Source organism: Macaca mulatta, chromosome 4 (assembly GCF_049350105.2).
Source record: "Macaca mulatta isolate MMU2019108-1 chromosome 4, T2T-MMU8v2.0, whole genome shotgun sequence".
Classification (NCBI taxonomy): domain Eukaryota; kingdom Metazoa; phylum Chordata; class Mammalia; order Primates; family Cercopithecidae; genus Macaca; species Macaca mulatta.
In genome coordinates this window covers 126,199,295-126,217,371 of record NC_133409.1, presented here as the reverse complement: position 1 = coordinate 126,217,371, position 18,077 = coordinate 126,199,295, and the positions used below count along the sequence as shown (strand labels likewise).

The 18,077-nt window shown below is 35.9% G+C and overlaps 1 protein-coding gene across 5 annotated transcripts in view; it reads right to left on the bottom strand.

Moving 5' to 3' along the window:
- The window catches only part of COL21A1 (collagen type XXI alpha 1 chain), a 202,163-nt gene that overhangs the window by 25,818 nt on the left and 158,268 nt on the right, over nt 1-18,077 (bottom strand). The window contains exon 1 of one of the 5 annotated variants that reach the window (XM_078001277.1): nt 9,651-9,865. The exons of the other annotated variants lie outside the window; for them this stretch is intronic. Coding sequence (XP_077857403.1) covers nt 9,651-9,671 — 21 coding nt within the window. The 5' untranslated portion in view covers nt 9,672-9,865. Of the gene's footprint in view, nt 1-9,650; nt 9,866-18,077 lie in introns of those variants that run through there. 5 annotated transcript variants of the gene reach the window in all.

The window sequence follows — 18,077 nt, the reverse complement described above, 5'->3', positions numbered from 1 at the left end:
ATAGGCTACTCATGTTTATAATAAAGCAGAAAGTGTCACGAGTTTCACCTTATAGGCTACAAAAAAAGAGAACAAAGATATCATAGGAAGGAAAAGCCATTTGGAGGCCATTTTCAAGGCTACTCCAGTAATTGGCATTTCTTTTCCACACCAAAAGGCATTTCTACATTTTTATAAACCAATAAAATAGTCTGAACAATGTTACTGTTGCAAAAGCATCCTTTTCCAGGACAAGACAAAAATCACAAATTCTTAGCAAATAACAAACCTGAAAACTCAGACAAGGAGGAAGACTATCTGGAGAGGAAGGGAAAGGATTAAGAGATCTGGTACCCCTGTCACGTGGTGGGAAATTCATGTAGCCACCAGAGCCCAACAGGTCCAGAAAAACCACCTGCCCCTTTGTATCAGTTAAGTGAAATGCATATGAAATACATGGATGTGTTAAAAAACAAACAAACAAGCACTTATGTATAGACATATGTAAAACTTAAAATCAATTCCATTTTGAAAGAGAAAGTTACAAAACAATACTAGAGTTGTTCTAAAATGGGCTCTGATCCTCTGAAAGCCTGAAAAGTACCTACCACATTTTTCGGGTACAATTTTTTTTGTTACTACATAACTCAAAACAAATTATAGTCAATTTCTCATTAAGGAAAAAACTAAAAGTGAATTTTTCAAAGACCCCATTTAACTTTAAAAACTTTAACTTGGTGCCGAATCGAAGTTAAAATAGAAGTTAAATCTTTTCAAGAGAAACTTGAAAATTTTACTATTTTTTTGAAATTTTATATATAATAGAGGTAATCATACCAAAATATTTTAAAGCACCATTAACCATCCCCACCAAATAAAAAATGAAATTAGTTTGATAAAGAAAACACACTAATAAGTGAATTTTTAAACTTAGTTAATTTATATGATAAAAATAACTAGGTATTTAAAATTGTATCTAATCTAATATCTTCTATATCTCTTATTTATAACCTCATATTTTTGAAATATATATGCTATTCCATCTAAATCTCTATACTAGTTATTGCATAATACAGCCCATTGTAAATTTTATGTTTATATAATGTAAATCTCATTTTCTTATAAAAATAATCAAAAAATTGATAGACAAATAAGCATTGATTAAAGTAAAAAATTTAAATTTGTTTTCTATTGATCCATAACCAATTACTACACATTTAATGCATTAAAACAACATGAATTTATTATCTTAACAGTTCTGTGGGTCAGAAGTCCAGCATGGGTCTCACAGGGCTAAATTCCAAGAGTCATCAATGCTGCACTCCTTTCTGGAGTCTCTCGGGAAGAATCTGCTTCCTGTGCATTTAGGTTAATGGGAGAATTCCGTTTCTTGCAGCTGTAGGACCAAGGTAGCCATTTTCTTACTGGCTGTAAACTGAGGTCCATTTCCAGCTTCCAGGGGTGACTACATTCCTTGGTTTACAGCCCTAAGGAACCTATCATTCATTTTCTCTATCTTCAAATGGCTCAGTTCCTTCTCTAGTCACATCTTTTTGCCCCATTCCTGTTCTGTATTTTTCCATTTTCAATTATCATGATTACATTGGGCCTCCTTAGATAATCTGGAATAAAATTTCCATCTCAAGGTCATTAACTTTAATCACATATGCAAAATCCCTTTGCTGTGGAAAGTATCAGTTTCCAGGGATTCAAATATGGCTATCTTCGGGGAGAGGAGGGAGTTGTCATATTTTGTCTACCACAGAAATATTATCTAATATCTAAGGACCAGATCGTTTCTATGTAATTTAAATTCCTCCAAGGCATTAAAAGGATGATCATCTAAATTCAAATTATGAAGCCACTAATATTGTCAATAATAATACCTAAAAAAGAAATCTACAAGCTGATGTAATTTGTTAAAATAAATGCAAATGGACTTACTATAAGGCTACTAAGATAAATATAGCAGTGTGTCAGAACAAAAGTAGAGCATGGCTAAGTAGGGTTTGTCTCAGCACGCAAGAAATGTCTAATATAAAGAAATATATCTGTATAATATACTATACTAATGACATTCCCACATTAACAATTTAGAAGAAAAACACACAAAAACATCTCAAAATATATCAAAAATTCATTATTAAAAATTTATCATTCAATATTTGTGAAAACTCCCAATAATCTAGGAATAGAACTAATATTTGAAACCAAAGTCTGAATCAATCAGAAACCCATTTTAAACATCAAACTTGGGGAAACACTAGACATTTCTACTTAAATTCAGGAATAAACCATAGTCTATATTTTAAACCAGTAGTCACACTTATAGGGATATATCCCGCAGGAAAAATATTGCCTAAGTAGGCAGAAAAATACATATATATATATATATATATATATGTATATATAACATTAATAAGAGAGATTAGATTGATTTATAGCTATGCTATAAATGAAATGAGATAGATTTTATATTCTGTCTTATAATCTTATATGGTAAATGTTCATATTATAAAGTTAAATAAAAGTTTCAGTGGATCCAATTTGTTGTTTAAAAAAATTGTGTAGGCTCTTATGCATTTGTATTTGCAAAGAAAAAAACCAGACATAATCTCATTAAATGAGTAACAACTGTTACTGCTGGGAATGGGAATGGAATTTGGGTAAGTGAAAGCATACTCAAATTTACAACACAACTTCTATACTTTTTGAGTACTTAAGATAAACTAAGTAAATAAATATATATAAGAAGTGATAAATAATGAATAAAAGGATTAGATACAACTAAAAAAATGTAATCAAATATACAATGCATAATAACAAACAAATGAAAAGTTGGCCCATACAAATTTCTTATCTTAAAAAATTCTCAAAACATGTCTAAGACGTTTTTTCCTCACATTTAAATCATTCAATAAATTACTGTCAAACATTGGTCTTTCAAAATAAAAAAGTAAAGATATTAAAGGTTGTGGCTATCATTTGGTAAGAGAACTAGAACAACCGGAAAGAATTATGTTGCAGACTCAGAAATCAATGCTGGGGGGATCTTAACACACCTCCCTGCTGTGACCTTCCTGTGTAATGCATTTGCTAAGTTTTCTTGCCTTGGGAAGTTATTCTTGCAGATAATTTTCACATATTGCTCAGTACACTGTGTTGGACACAGGCATTCATGTTGCTCAGGGAAGGATAATGCTGTGTTTAAAGAGCGCTTTCTTTCACAGAAGAGCTAGGAATTCGACATTTGGCAAAATCGGCTTTCCCAGGCAGCATTTGCCCCATTTTCCCACAGTCATAGAACTTTTCTAAAACAAAAAATGATAATATATCAGGTTTATAACTTTAGATTGTTATTTTTGACTATTACATACAATTTCTTAAATCTGGAAAAATTAATAACCAAAAAATTTCATTAAAATTCAAGGTATAATAAAACTCATAAATTTAAATTATCTAATTTCTATCTTTGTGAGGATTTACCTCTCTTTCATATACGCAAGTTTAGTCCTCTTCAATTGCATATAGATGTGTTTTTGCTTTACAAAATAGATTTGTTTTTGTTATTTTTGTCAATAAATAAAACACAAAATATTTTAAATAAGCAAAGGAAACTGAACCCATTTGGAAACATAATTTCATATTATCATTTATGACAACATAAAAGCTTATTTAACCAGAGAAATACATATTAAAGCATGTGTGGTCTAAAAAATATTAAAATGTCAGAATTACTTTCTTGTACCAGTATCATTAAAACTAATTGTTCTCCTCCAGTAGGTAACTTCTGTCTTCCTACCACGTTCATAGTCCTCTTTTTGATCTACCTGTCTCAAAGTGTATCAGTTTTTATATACAGTTGACCCTTGAACTGATATAATATCAGTAGTTATTAAATTTTACATCAGACTCACATGCAGTTGCCACTAAAAATGTAGTTTCCTGGGCTTTGACCCCAAATTTTGATTCATTAGGAGCAGAATGGCCCCCAGAAAACTGAATTTTAATAGGCATTTCTGGTAATTTTGAGGTACTCTGTGAATCAGAGCTTGAGAAATAGTGTTCTTTATATAGTTTTTCAAGAGATAAATGTACAGATCATTTTCAAGAGAGTATCATTTGTATATATATTTATATTCATAATACAGATAATTTTCAAGACTTCAATTTACATAGTCTCACTTATATAGTCTACTATATATTACATATAAAAATATTTAAATTATTTATATATAAATGAGACTCTTGAAAACTATCTGTATTATAGGTGTTAAGCTTGGATCAATCAGGGTTTTAAATTTGATTACCAATTAAATTTTAAAATAATCCATTTTATGCCTCTCTGCTTAAAAACCATTACATATAGATTATTTTTCCACCAATCTATAACCCTTGAACAAAATCTTAACACTCTGCCTGTCACAATTACATTTGCTTATCTTTAATGGATTTTAGGAGTTTTAACCCACCACACAATTTTTATATACAGTTGACCCTTGAACTACACAGGGGTGAGTGGTGCCAAACCGTTGCACAGTTGAAAATCCACGGTTAAATTTTGACTCCCCCAAAATGTAACTACTAATAGCCTAGTTTTGGCTGAAAGCATTACTAATAACATAACAGTCAATTAACACATATTTTGCATGTTATATGTATTTTATACTATATTATTACAATAAATAAACTAGAGAAAAGCAAATGTTATTAAGATAATACGGAAGAGAAAATGTATCTACTATTCATTAAGTGGAAGTGGATCGTCATAAAGGTCTTCACCCTTATCATCTTCATGTTAAGTAGGCTGAGGAGGAAGAAGAGGAGGGGTTGGTCTTGCTGTCTCGGGGGTGACAGAGACAGATGTGGAAGAGGTAACAGGGAAGCAGGAAAGGCCGGCACGCTGGGTGTAATTTTGTGGAAGCACACTGTAATTTCTGCCTGGCTTTTTGCTTTTCGTTTATCTAAAAACGTTTCTATAAGGCACCAATCCTTCTTCCACCATTTGCTTCAGTGTCAGTACCCATATCATAGAAGTGTCCGTGCTGTAAAAGAAGTCAAAAGCAGTCTCGAATAATCCGAACCATTCTGCCAGCTTGTCTAATGTCAATTTGTTTTCTGGCACTGCTTCTTCTCCATCTTCTTCCTATAGTCTAGCACTGGTTTGGAGGCACTCATCACCATCAAGTTGTCCTCTGTTAATTCCTCTGATTTGGTGTCTGTCACCTCTTGAATCTCTCCACGATCCGTATCTTGGGACCCTTGCCCTTCACCTTTTTTGTTTTGTTTTGCCGTATCCACAGTCTCTTTTGTGATTTCCTTGATTGGTTGTGTCATAAGATCATGTACAACATTTGGACACAGTTTTCTCCAGTAGAATTTTATGTTTCAGGCTTCGTGGCTTTTTCTACAACAATGATAGCATTTTCAGTGGTGTAATTCCAGACTTTCATGACATTCTCTCCCCTGGGGTTCTCTTCCATAGCATGGACAACCTTTCCATACAGTACCATGTGTAATGAGCTTTAAAGGTCCTCCTTATGATACAGTCTAGAGGCTGAATTAGATACATTGTCTTAGGGGGCAAGTACACCATTCAGATGTCTTTAGTGTTGAACTCATGGGGTTCTGGGTGGCTGGAGGCATTGTCTAATATCAAAAGAACTTTAAAATGCAGTCCCTTACTAGCAACGTACTTCCTGATTTCAGGGACAAAGCATTGATGGAACCAATCCAGAAACAGCATTCTCTCATCCAGGCTTTCTTGCTATACAACCAAAAGACTACCAGCTGGTGTTTACAGTTTCCCTTCAAGGCTTGGGAGTTAACAGCTCTATAGATAAAGGAAGTCCTGATTATAAACCCTACTGCATTTGTACAAAACAGTAAAGTTAGCCTATCCTTTCCTGCCTTAAATCCTGGGGTTTGTTTCTCTTCCTAACAAGTGTCTTTTGTGGCATTTCTTTCTTCCAGAATAGGACAATTCTAACTGCATTAAAAATCTGTTCAGGAAGATATCCATTTCTCCTCAATGAGATTCTTAGTGGCATCTGGAAATGCTTGTGGTGCTGCTTTGTTGGCAGACGCTGCTTCTCCTGTGTTTGACAATTTTTAAGCCAAATCTGTTTTTAAAATTATCAAACCATCCTTTGCTGACATTAAATTCTCCAGCTTTTGGATTCTTCATCTTTGTTTTGCTTTAATTTGTCATAGAATAATTTTGCTTTTTAGGCCGGGCACGGTGGCTCACACCTGTAATCCTAGCACTTTGGGAGACCAAAGTGGGTGGAGCACCTGAGGTCAGGACTTCAAGACCAGCCTGGCCAACATGGTGAAACCCCATCTCTACTAAAAATACAAAAATTAGCCAGGCATGGTGGCACATGCCTATAATCTCAGCTACTCAGGAGGCTGAGGCAGGAGAATTGCTTGAACCCGGGAGGCGGAGGTTGCAGTGAGCTGAGATTGAGCCACTGCACTCCAGCCTGGGAAACAGATCGAGACTCCATCTCAAAAGGAAAAATAATTTTGCTTTTTAAAAACCATATTTGTGTCTATTAGTATGCCTTTCTTATAGCGATCCTGCATTCACCTAAAAGCTGAATTTTCAATATGAGACAAAAAGGAATTTTGCAAAAAGTGCAAGGTTTTGCACCTGCCGGCATAGCTGCAGCAACAGTTTCACAAATTTCCTTTTCTTTTTTTTGTTTTACAATGGTCCTTACACTGTATTATCTCAACATGGTGGGCAATAGCAGCAGCAGACCTCAATCTATGGTTACATATCAAGCAATAAGACCTTTTCTTAAAATGTCACAACTTTTTTTCTGCTTTTTGGGAGCACTTCCAGAATCAGTAGTGGTACTTTCTATGTACTATTTTTTCATAATGTTATTCAAAGTTTACAGTGTTGCACTAAACAATGAAAAATATGCAAAACCACGAGAGATCTTTTTCTTTGAGACAGAGTCTCACTCTATCACCCAGGCTGGAGTATAATGATGTGATCTCTGCTCAATGGGGCCTCGACCTCCCAGGCTCAAGTGATCCCTCCCACCTCAGCCTCCTGAGTAGCTGGGACTAGGCACACACACATCACCACATCTGGCTAATTTTTTGTATGTTTTGTAGAGATGGGGTTTTGCCATGCTACCAGGCTAGTGTCAAACTCCTGGGCTTGGTCAAGTGGTCCGCCCACCCTGAACTCCCAAAATGCTGGGATTACAGCATGAGCCACCACACCCAGCTGAGATCACTTTCTACTGTAATACACAATTTATTTGAAAGATAAACTGCTCCCGTGGAGATGATTAGCATCACATGGCATTTTAAGCTGATACCTGCAACAGTTGAGCTCACCACAATAGCAACAGGAGGTGGTTATGAAATTATTACAGTAATACAATATGCACTACAGTTAATTTTAGGCAATTATGATTTAATATTACATCTTTACATTGGTTTACATTTATCTCAACTGCAAATGGCACTATGTATGCTCTGTAAATGTTTGTATATGTACGTTTTGAAATTTTCATTATAGTAAATAATACAGAGTAATATCTATATATATTTTTTGCACTTGTGGCATAACTTTTTATTTTAAAAAATATTTCTATGTGACATGGTTCATCCACAAGTTTTTAAAATTGTCAAAACTCTCCAAAAAAATTTTCACTATATGTATTGAAAAAAAGCACAGATAAGTGGACCCATACAGTTCAAATCCATATTGTTAAAGTCAAAGTCTGTTTACATGATATCAACCCATAAAATCTAGACTTGATATCCTATATACATGGTAAGTTTCCTTTCACCCATTCTCTTCAAATCAGAGATCAATTTAATCAGTCCCCATACCAGTGAGACTACTGAGCCTACATAAGCAACAATGAGATTCTATTTACTTAGAGGATATGTTATCCATTCTAAGAATTAATCATACATCATCTCATATTTGCAATAGCATTTATTCCTCTTGAAATTTCAGGGCTCAATAAAGCCTCTTTCAAATTATAAAGAGATGGATAGAAAAGGGGAAAAAAATCAAATAAAATACTTTAATACTTATCGGTGGTTCTTACAATAACAATAATTTAAAAGACTTCTTGCCGGGCACAGTGGCTAACACCTGTAATCCCAGCACTTTGGGAGGCTGAGGAGGGCGGATTACGAGGTCAAGAGATCGAGACCATCCTGGTCAACATAGTGAAACCCCGTCGCTACTAAAAATACAAAAATTAGCTCGGCGTGGTGGCATGTGCCTGGAGTCCCAGCTACTCAGAAGGCTGAGGCAGGAGAATCGCTTGAACTCGGAAGGCAGGGCTTGCAGTGAGCTGAGATCGCTCCACTGCACTCCAGCCTGGCAACAGAGCGAGACTCCATCAAAAAAAAAAAAAAAAAAAAAAAAAGAAGATGAAGATTTCTTAGAAAACCACAAAAAAATGATCAGTGCCATAGACACAGAGCTTCTAAATTTAAAATCAACAATGTTACTTTATGTTGTTGTTTGATGGTAGTCCAGTTTTACTATGTCAATGATATTTATGTCATTTATAATAGGAAAGAATAAAACAGATCTGTGATTAAACCTGGTGGGACTTTATTAACTAACTTATACAGATAATGAGCCAACATTTGCTTTGTGAGGTCAAAATAAACGACACAATATTTTCACAGTCACTACATTGCCAAATGTCATATTGTAGAAGACCAAACAGCTACAGATATTGCTTACAAATTTAGTCAATCCTATAGATAAACTGAGCATTTACATTATTTTAGATAAAGCCTATTTCAAAATGCATTGTAAGAGTTATTCTCAATCATATTTTAAAGCATAATTACTATGACAATATATTATTGTAATAGTGTTTTATACAGTAATATTGTTTTATAATTATATACATAACTACATTATTACAAAAATAAATACAATTGAATTTTCAAATTGTGCTATCCAAATTGTTACATGTGGATTGCCTTCACACTAAGAACTGCTGTGTGAAATTTGTAACAGCAGATATATGAGTTTAAAGTTAAAGTTGGTTTATTTGGCACATACTTGGTATGTGCCACTCCTGGAGCCTGAAAAAGGGGTGAGAAAAAGTATTACAAACCTGTACAAAAGACTGAAACATCTTACCATATGATTGCAAACCAAGTAAAAACAATAATAGAACTAGTTGGTTTTTCTCTTCTTTCTTTTCAATCTAAATAAAAACATACCATCAAGCAGGCAAATAAAGATACCTCCACTTTACTAGCATCACAAAGTAGATTGGTAATTCCACATGGGAAATTATCACAGCAATTCATCATTAATATTCCCCAATAATTTTATGTATGTCTTCTGTGTACATGCATAAAACTGATATGCCAAATAATCACAGTGCAGAAAAGATGATTAAACAAAAGATCTACTTGTCTCTTAAGTACATGGTAACTTGGACTGGCTCAGCAGTAAACATTACATCATAAAGACAAGCATAACATGTGGTTAAGCAAGAATTCGAAAGGCATGAGGAAAGGAAACAATAAAAGCCTCTATGAGCCAGTGTTTCAACCACACTACTGTGATCTCCATGTCTTTATTCCTGGAAAAATGAGACAGCAAACATTTCCAAAATAAAACTGCTAAGGCCATCCTTCATTAAGAAACATGCGCTCACCTCCATAGATCCAGGAAACATGGCATTCTTTTTCTCCTTTTCATGGAGCTCCAGGGATCTCAGCTCACAGCAGAACCCAGTCCCTGCCTACAAATTTTCACTGTGAGCCATAAGGCTCCCTGTACACAGTGGACCTGGCCGGTGAGCAGAGAACTAGAAAGCAAATGATTTAGATTGCCTGATGAAAACGTTAACATCAAAAACAACATGCCATCAGGATTGAGCACCAGGACAAAAATAGCTATGACAAAGCAGCAGTGGAAACAATTCTGCAGGTAACTTGGTTGGCAAGAATTGGCCAAAGAAGACTAACTGGTCAACATGATAACTTGGGTCTAAAAGTGAATTCAATTGAAAATGAATATTTTCTGTTACTGTTTTTTCAACTACTAGTAAATTTAGTCTACTGTTGCCCTCATATTGCTCTGTCCTCACCATCCACCTAGCTGTCCAAGATAAAATCAGAGTGATTTTCGGAAAAGAAAATTCCAAAATATTAAGTTAGGAAAAGAAATTTCCAAAACATTAAGGATTCTTTGAAACAATCTTGTCCTTTAGTCTTAGCATAAAAACTAAAATGTAGTCTAGCAAAGTTGGCATCTTTTAAAAGAAAAAAACACTAAAAAGCACTCAAAATCTAGGCCTCAATTTTTGTTATAGTACAAAAACAATATATGCTCATGGGAGAAAATAAAATAATGGCAAGAAAAATGCAACATAACAGACATCAAAAACACATCTGGGGAAAAATAAGCAAAGTAATTGAAACATAATTAAACCATATGATTTGTATCCATGCAGATCCTTTTTTACGCATATATATTTATATATTTTTTAACTATTATATATAGCACATTAAATATCATCCATTTAATTGTTTCAAATTTACAATACAATAATACAGAGAAGAAATATGGGCTAAAAGTTACTAATACAATAATGAAAAATGTAGGAAAATGAGAAATTAGACAAATTAAATTTTTAAAAATACATGAGAATTTAACAAAATTGATAGTACAGAAAATATTGACTGAAGAGTCTTGCTTTCAAATTCTCATTGAAACCAACTTGTTTATTGACTTGCTGAAAGCCCAAATATTTTTGATCAACACATATGCTACCAACAGTTTGCAATATACACCAATATGTACTCACATACATTTTTATATAGGTTCATTACATAAAATGATTAAGAATTAGACTAAACGAAAAGTCTAGTGTACTAGTTTCCAATAGCTACTGTAACAAATTACCACAAACTTGGTTTACACAACAGAATTTTATTCCCTCACGGTTCTGGAATGCAGAAGTCTGAAGGCGAAGTCTTTTCAGGGCTGTGTGTCCTCCAGAAACTCAAGGGAGATTCCATTGCTTGCCTCTCTCAATTTTTGGTGGGTGCCAGCATTCTTTGGCTTGTGGATACATCACTCCAATCTTAGTCACCATGGTCTCATTACTCCCTCCTCTTCTCTGTATGAAATTTTCCTCTGCTTCTGTCTCTTCTGTCTTACAAGGGCACTAGTGTGACATTTAGGATCCACTGGGATAAACCAAGATAATCTCCCTGTGACAAGATACTCATTCATATGTACAGAAGACCTTTTTTTCAAATAAGGTAATATTTACAGATTTCGGGGATTAAGAGGTGATGTCTCAGAGGAGGGTAATTTTCAACCTAACACAGTCTACCCTCTGGACTTCAAGATTCACATTCATCCCACATAAAGTATACATCCACCCCAACCCAATGTCCACAAAAGTCTCAACTTATTACAGTGAAGTTCAAATTCTTATCTAAATAATAAATCGCTCAAAAGTCCCAAATCTTGTTATCTAAATCAGCTATGGGTGTGATCCATCCTGGGACAAAATCCCTTTCCATCTATCAACCTGTAGACTACAGAGCAAGTTATCTATTTCCCAATTATGATGTTAAGACAGGCAAAGGATAAGTTATCAACATACCTATTCAAAGAGAAGAAAAGAGTCACTGATCCCCTGCAATATTGAATCCAGCAGAAAAAAATTCCATCAGGTTTCATGACCTAGGAATACCCTCTGGACTTGGGACCCTGCCCTCTGGGTGAGAAGCTCCGGCCTCTGTGCCCACGATTCCAGCCTTGGAATCACTATTCCTTTTTACTTGAAAGATAGTACATAATTGAAGTTGAGTAGTTTTATCAGCCTGCTTCCTACCTATAAAATTTTGAGTGTCCAACAGCCTTCCCTCACTTTGTCTTGTCTCTGTACCTTTCGTTCCAAACTGGCAGAGTTTCTGCTGATATAACATTATCGAAACCTTGTAAGTTTCCTGTATATATAATGAGGATTTACACAATTATACAAGAGGCTCCTCCCCAGGTTTCTCCTGGATAATCTCATATCTTTATTTGTGGCGTCCACTGGGCTGGTTGAATGGATTCATGAGTCCCATATCTAATCTCTTTTGCACTAGCAAACTTTGTCTAGCCACAACCTTAACCTTGTTTCCAGCATGCATGTGTAACAGTGAAGCTGCTAATTTTAACATCTTTTGCAATCTGTATAAGCAGGATATTTCCCAAATCATCAAATGCTGGTTCCTTTTTGCTTAACAGTTCTTTCCTCAAATACCTTTTTCTCCTCACACTTTACTATAAGCAGTTAAAAAAAAAAAAAATCATGCTCTATCTTTAGCACTTTGCTTGGCAATCTTGTCAGCTAAATATACAAGTTCATCACTTAGAAGTCTTACTTTCCGCATAACTACAGGATATCATTTAGCTAAATTTTCTGCCACTTTATGACAAGGTGTCACCATTCTTCCAGTTTCCTATAGCATGTTCCTCTTTCCTCCTTTATCAACAGTGCCTTTAATGGCCATTCATCTAGCAACAGTGTCTTGATGATGCTATACATATTTTCTGAGATGAGAAAGGCTTTCTCCACATGACTTCCACTTCTTCACTGAGCCCTCACTATCAATCTTTAACATTCATTTTTCTACCAATAGTCTGTTCAAGGCAATATAGACTACTTCTACCATGTGCCTCAAAATTCTTACAGCCTCTAAACATTACCCAGTTCCCAAGTCACTCTACATTTTAGGTACTTAGGTAGTTTACTCCCGGAAACAAAATCTGCATCAGTCAGGGTTCCACCAGAGAAACAGAACCAGCTGAGATATATCAATGTATGTATACACACATATACACGGCAGAGACTTGTTGCAAAATATTGGTTTATGCAAGAGTGGGGACTGGTTAGGCAAACGCCAATCCATAAGACAGACAATTAGGAGGTGTAAGCTGGAAACTCTCATGCAGGAGCTGACACTGTAATCCATGGGAAGAATTTCTTTTTTCTCTAGGAAACTTCAGTTTTGCTCTGAACTTTCAACTGACTGGTTCATGCCCACCAGAAAATCCAAGATCTCCCCATCAGAAGATCTTTAACTTAATCATTTCTGCACAGACCTTTTTATCCAAATAAAACCACATTTACAGGTTTCAGAAGTTAAGATCTGATGTTTTTTAGGGGGAGGCATTTTTTAACCTACTACCACTAGTATTTAAAGAAATTCATCTAAAATTTCCTTGGATCTGACCCACAATTTTTTATTGCAATTTTATTAATTTCTATTTTTTCAAGCCTATTATTTTCTAATTATCCCAAAATACAGACCTTCTCTTTAAATACCTTTGTTATTATTTCGATACGTTCCATTTAAAAATATTTTAGGATCACTTGCACTAGCCCAAACTGGTTCTTTGTGTTCTGTTCCCTGCTTACTGTTTGGTGTTCCTCTGTATCCATCCATGCAGTAAGACTTTGGAGAGTCATCTCTTATCTTACCCACATCCAGTGGATCCTCGAGCCCTGCTAGTACCTGTTTAGTTCATTTCAAATCCATCCCACTCTCCTCCTCCCAACTCTGACCATTCTTGCTTTAGTTGTTACTAGAGGTGACAGAGCTCACTAACTGCTTCCAGTCAAAGGTTTTAAGTAGGGAAGCAGGGCTCCCATTACTCTCAGAATTAAGTGCAAACAGCACAGACATCTAAAGTCCTTCCTGGTTTGGCCACTATCTATCCCTAAAACCTTACCTACTGTTTCTATCACTTTCCTTTCATGTACCACATGGCAGCCTGAACTACTGTCAGTTCTTCTCAGAATATGTTTTCTTCTGCTTCTATATTTTGGAACATGCATGCTGCACACTCCTGCCTTGCCAGGCCAAACAACTTTGATGAGCCCACTCATATTTATCATCCAGAATTTGGCCAAGAGAGTTGTGTTTATAAGAAGGCATCCCTATACATTTTAAATAGGTAAACTGTATGTGAATTCTATCTCATAATATCGGGTTTTTTTGTTTTTGTTTCTTTTGAGACAGAGTCTCCCTCTGTCACCCAGGCTGGAGTGCAGTGGCATGATCTTGGCTCACTGCAGCCTCCACCTTCCAGGTTTAAGCGATTCTCCTGCCACAGCCTCCCGAGTAGCTGGGATTACAGGCGCCCACCACCACACCTGGCTAATTTTTGTATTTTCAGTAGAGGTGGGATTTCACCATGTTTGCCAGGCTGGTCTAAAACTCCTGACCTCAAGTAATCCACCTGCCTTGGCCTCCCAAAATGCTGGGATTACACACATGGGCCACCACGTCCGGCATGCAATTTTTTTTTTAAAAGAACGCATAACTTTTGGCAACGCCTGTAGACTCATGTAAGGTTATACACATCTTCCACGGCCTTTCAGGCTCCCTACATACCTACATTCATAACATTCATACTGTGTTGCCATCTATTGGCTCATCTGACTCCTTGATGGCCAGACCACGATTCATTAATCTTCACATTCTCCTCAATTAGTATGATGCCTGGCACAAAGTAGATACTCAGTAAATACTGTTGAATAAATAATTGAAAGAATATAATCTTTAAACACAGCAATTCGTGGTTGAAACAAGTTATAATAAATCTATCCATTGTTAGACCTGAGTTTACAGTTTCCTGAATTGAAGTTAATTAGGTATAATTTACCACTTAGAAAGTAAATTACTTTTAGGATTGGATTACTTTTAGGATTGACACATACTAGCTTTCAAATTCAAAGTATTGACAGGTGAATGTACTTGTACTTTGAAGCAATATAATCATTTCCTAATAAATTATAGCGCTAGCCATTAATTTTAATTCTGGGAGTTAGTGTTCATATGTATCAATCTGCTTACAGGGATGAATCACCATTAGACTGACATAAGCTGTGTTCAATTAGCTTTAAAGCATTTTTCCAAGAGCTTCTGTCCTTCCATCTGAAGCTCCATTAATTTTCTTGGCTGCCACATTATAGAATAAAGTGAATATGCCCTTTATAGTAGAGCCAAGTCATTTATTACAACTACTTAAAACCATTATTCCCACACAATGGAAGAATGTTTATTTCTTTGTGTCACAAAATATATAAACTTTATGGATTTTTTTCTATTTTCAAAGCTTTTCCACAAATGATAAGAATCCATTTGCAGAGCATAATAAAAACCAAATTTTCATTAATTGTAAAAATAAAAAAAAATAGCTTGTAACGCTATCTGTTCTTATTTGGAAGAAAATACAGACCAGAAGAATTGTTTCCAGACATCAGCAAATTTGAGACACTTAACCTATGAATTGCTTTCCTAACAGGGTGCATTTCCTGGCATAGGAAACTTGGCTTCCTCTTCGCCATTCAACAAGAAAGAGAGGGGAATGGAGGAAAAGAAGTAAAGGGGCCCCTCCTGTCTTCTCCAGTCTATTGGGCTGGAGTAGGAGAGTCTCACTCAGTAACTCCCAGTTTTCTACCCACTAGATTTAGGAGGAAAAATTTCATCTCAATAAGCTCTACTGCCCTATTTACATTAATCTTTGCCTCAGCACCTTGTTTGTCTATCTTTTCGAACTTGGTAATTTAGTTTTTGCTTGTTTATCCTTTTACCATCTATCTCCCCAACTAGGCTGTAAGCCTCCATGAGGCAGCCACTGCGTTTCCCTCACCACTGAAGCTAAACGTTACAGGGATGTAAGGAGTATTGGGAGGAAAGAAGGAAACGGTTAAAATCTAAAGGACCACACTTCCTGGAATGGTAAATTATTCTAGTGCAACAACTCTAGACAGGAATAAGTCTTGAACAAAGTGGGAGCAGGCAGGGCAAAAACAAACCCAAACCAGTGTCTTTTCGGGGATAAAAGTGAGAAACAAGCAGCCTTGGGAAAGGAAAGCATCTTCTAAGCACTCCTCATTTTGTATTTAATATTTCTTTTCTTTTTCTTTTTCTTTTTTTTTTGAGATGGGGTCTTGCTCCGTCACCCAGGCTGGAGTACAGTAGTTCAATCTCGGCTCACTGCAACCCCTACCTCCCAGGTTCAAGTGATTCTCCTGCCTCAGCCTCCCGAGTAGCTGGGATTACAGGCACGTGCTACCATCCCGGCTAAATTTTTTTATTTTTAGTAGAGACAGGGTTTCATCATGTTAGCCAGGATGGTCTCGATCTCCTGCCCTCGTGATCCACCCTCCTTGGCCTCCCAAAATGTTGGGATTACAGGCGTGAGCCACCACATCAGCCTATGTTTAATATTTCTTTTCTCTTTTTAGGTTTTATTAAGAGATTTCAATAGCATCATGTTCAAAGTAAATATGTGCTCCTCACATTGAATTATGGTCTACACAGACCTGCCAGTCAGTCTGCCCTTTCTAACATTGTTTCTACAGGAGAATGAGTTACAGATTCCAAATAACTGACTCACAAACATTTAGAACACAGTCACATCCTAAATTATACCCAAGCTCTCACGTCTGTTGCCTCTTATTTCCCTCTTCCTCTTTTTCCTTCTCTTCTACCCATTCACCTTTCTTTCTCTCACCTCTCTTTGTGTTTCTTATTCTCTCTCCCTCATACACACACACCCACACACACATACACTTTATACTCTGAAACAATACCATAAACAAATAATCACACTAAGTCTTACATCCAGCTACCAATGCTCACAATTTTTCTTAAATAGCATCAATTATGGCTCAGATATGTTGAGCTGATGCTACCCTATTGAACTCGCTCCATGCTTATTAATGCCCTAGTCGAGGCCTTCTACTTCATGCCTGGTCTGTCAAAACAGCCTGCTAACTAGTGCCCTGTTTCCAGTTTCTTCTCCTTTCCAATCATTCCACACACACCAGAAGCTCATACACTGCCTCTAAAACCGTTCTTTTTACTATGTTATCTTTTTTTCTCACAAAAGTTCAATGACAAATGAGTAAGGTTTACTTTTCAAGCTTGCAGTCAAGGCTCTCCATTTCATGGCCCTAGCCAAGTTTCAACCTTTACTTTCTAACACCCAAGAGAGACCATTCTGTGCAGATTCAGGAACTTATTAAGATCATTTCATTATTTCCTGGGCACACTTTTAACCATCTCACATATGTGTCTTCATTCAGATGAGTTCTCTCTCTCCCATCTTCCTTTAATTCCCAGTCATCCTTTCATGAACAAAACCTGGCCCAAACCCTTGGTAAAAATTTTTTCAAGCACCTCAATAACAGGATTACCTTCCTATACTCTTCCAGCACTTAGAATAGCCCCATGCATTTGTGCAATGTTCTTACAATTTTTAAAAATTTCCTACGTAAGCTTCACAACAACCCTATGTAGTAAGCATTATAAGCATCTGCACTATTCATACTTAGAGAAAGATATTCAGGGATTTGAGGTGACTTCTCCAAGCTCACACTGATGAAATGTAGCAGTAATCATCTCCAAACCCTGGCTTTCTGACTCCATATCAGATTCATATTTGGCCCATACTATAAACAGTTGGTAATTATTTGCATCAATTTTTTCAGTCTTCCAAATTAAATTATAAGCTTCTGGAAGGCAATAGCATTATATAGAACTTGCCCCAGTACATAATCATACACAAGATGAAATTCAATGAAAATTTTATTAAGTAACTTTAAGAGCAGTTTAATCCCTCTACCCTATTTAAGAAGCTTTGGTGGTACCTCTCTCCCTCTTACGTACACTATTTAAATTCTGAAATCTCAACTGAACACTTTGTGCTAAATGTGATAAAAAATACATCTCAACTATTACTTCACTTCTTAACCTAGCTCCCCACAAAGCAAATTTCAAATTTCTTGAGGGTAGGTACCTTTGATGAATAAAATAAGATCTGCTGGTATTTAAATGTTGGCCATGAGCTGTAGGAATAAAACGTGGGGGCAAACTATATTTTTAAAACTCACCTGAAGTTCAGAATCACCTGGGACACTTGCTAAAAATGTAGATATCTAGATTTCAGATTCAGTACTTTCTTAGTCATGTTTCTCTACCCCTGATTTTTATTGAACACAAGATCCCAAAGACCATACTATGAAACAATAGATGAGTGGTAAAGTGACATTGACTAAAGG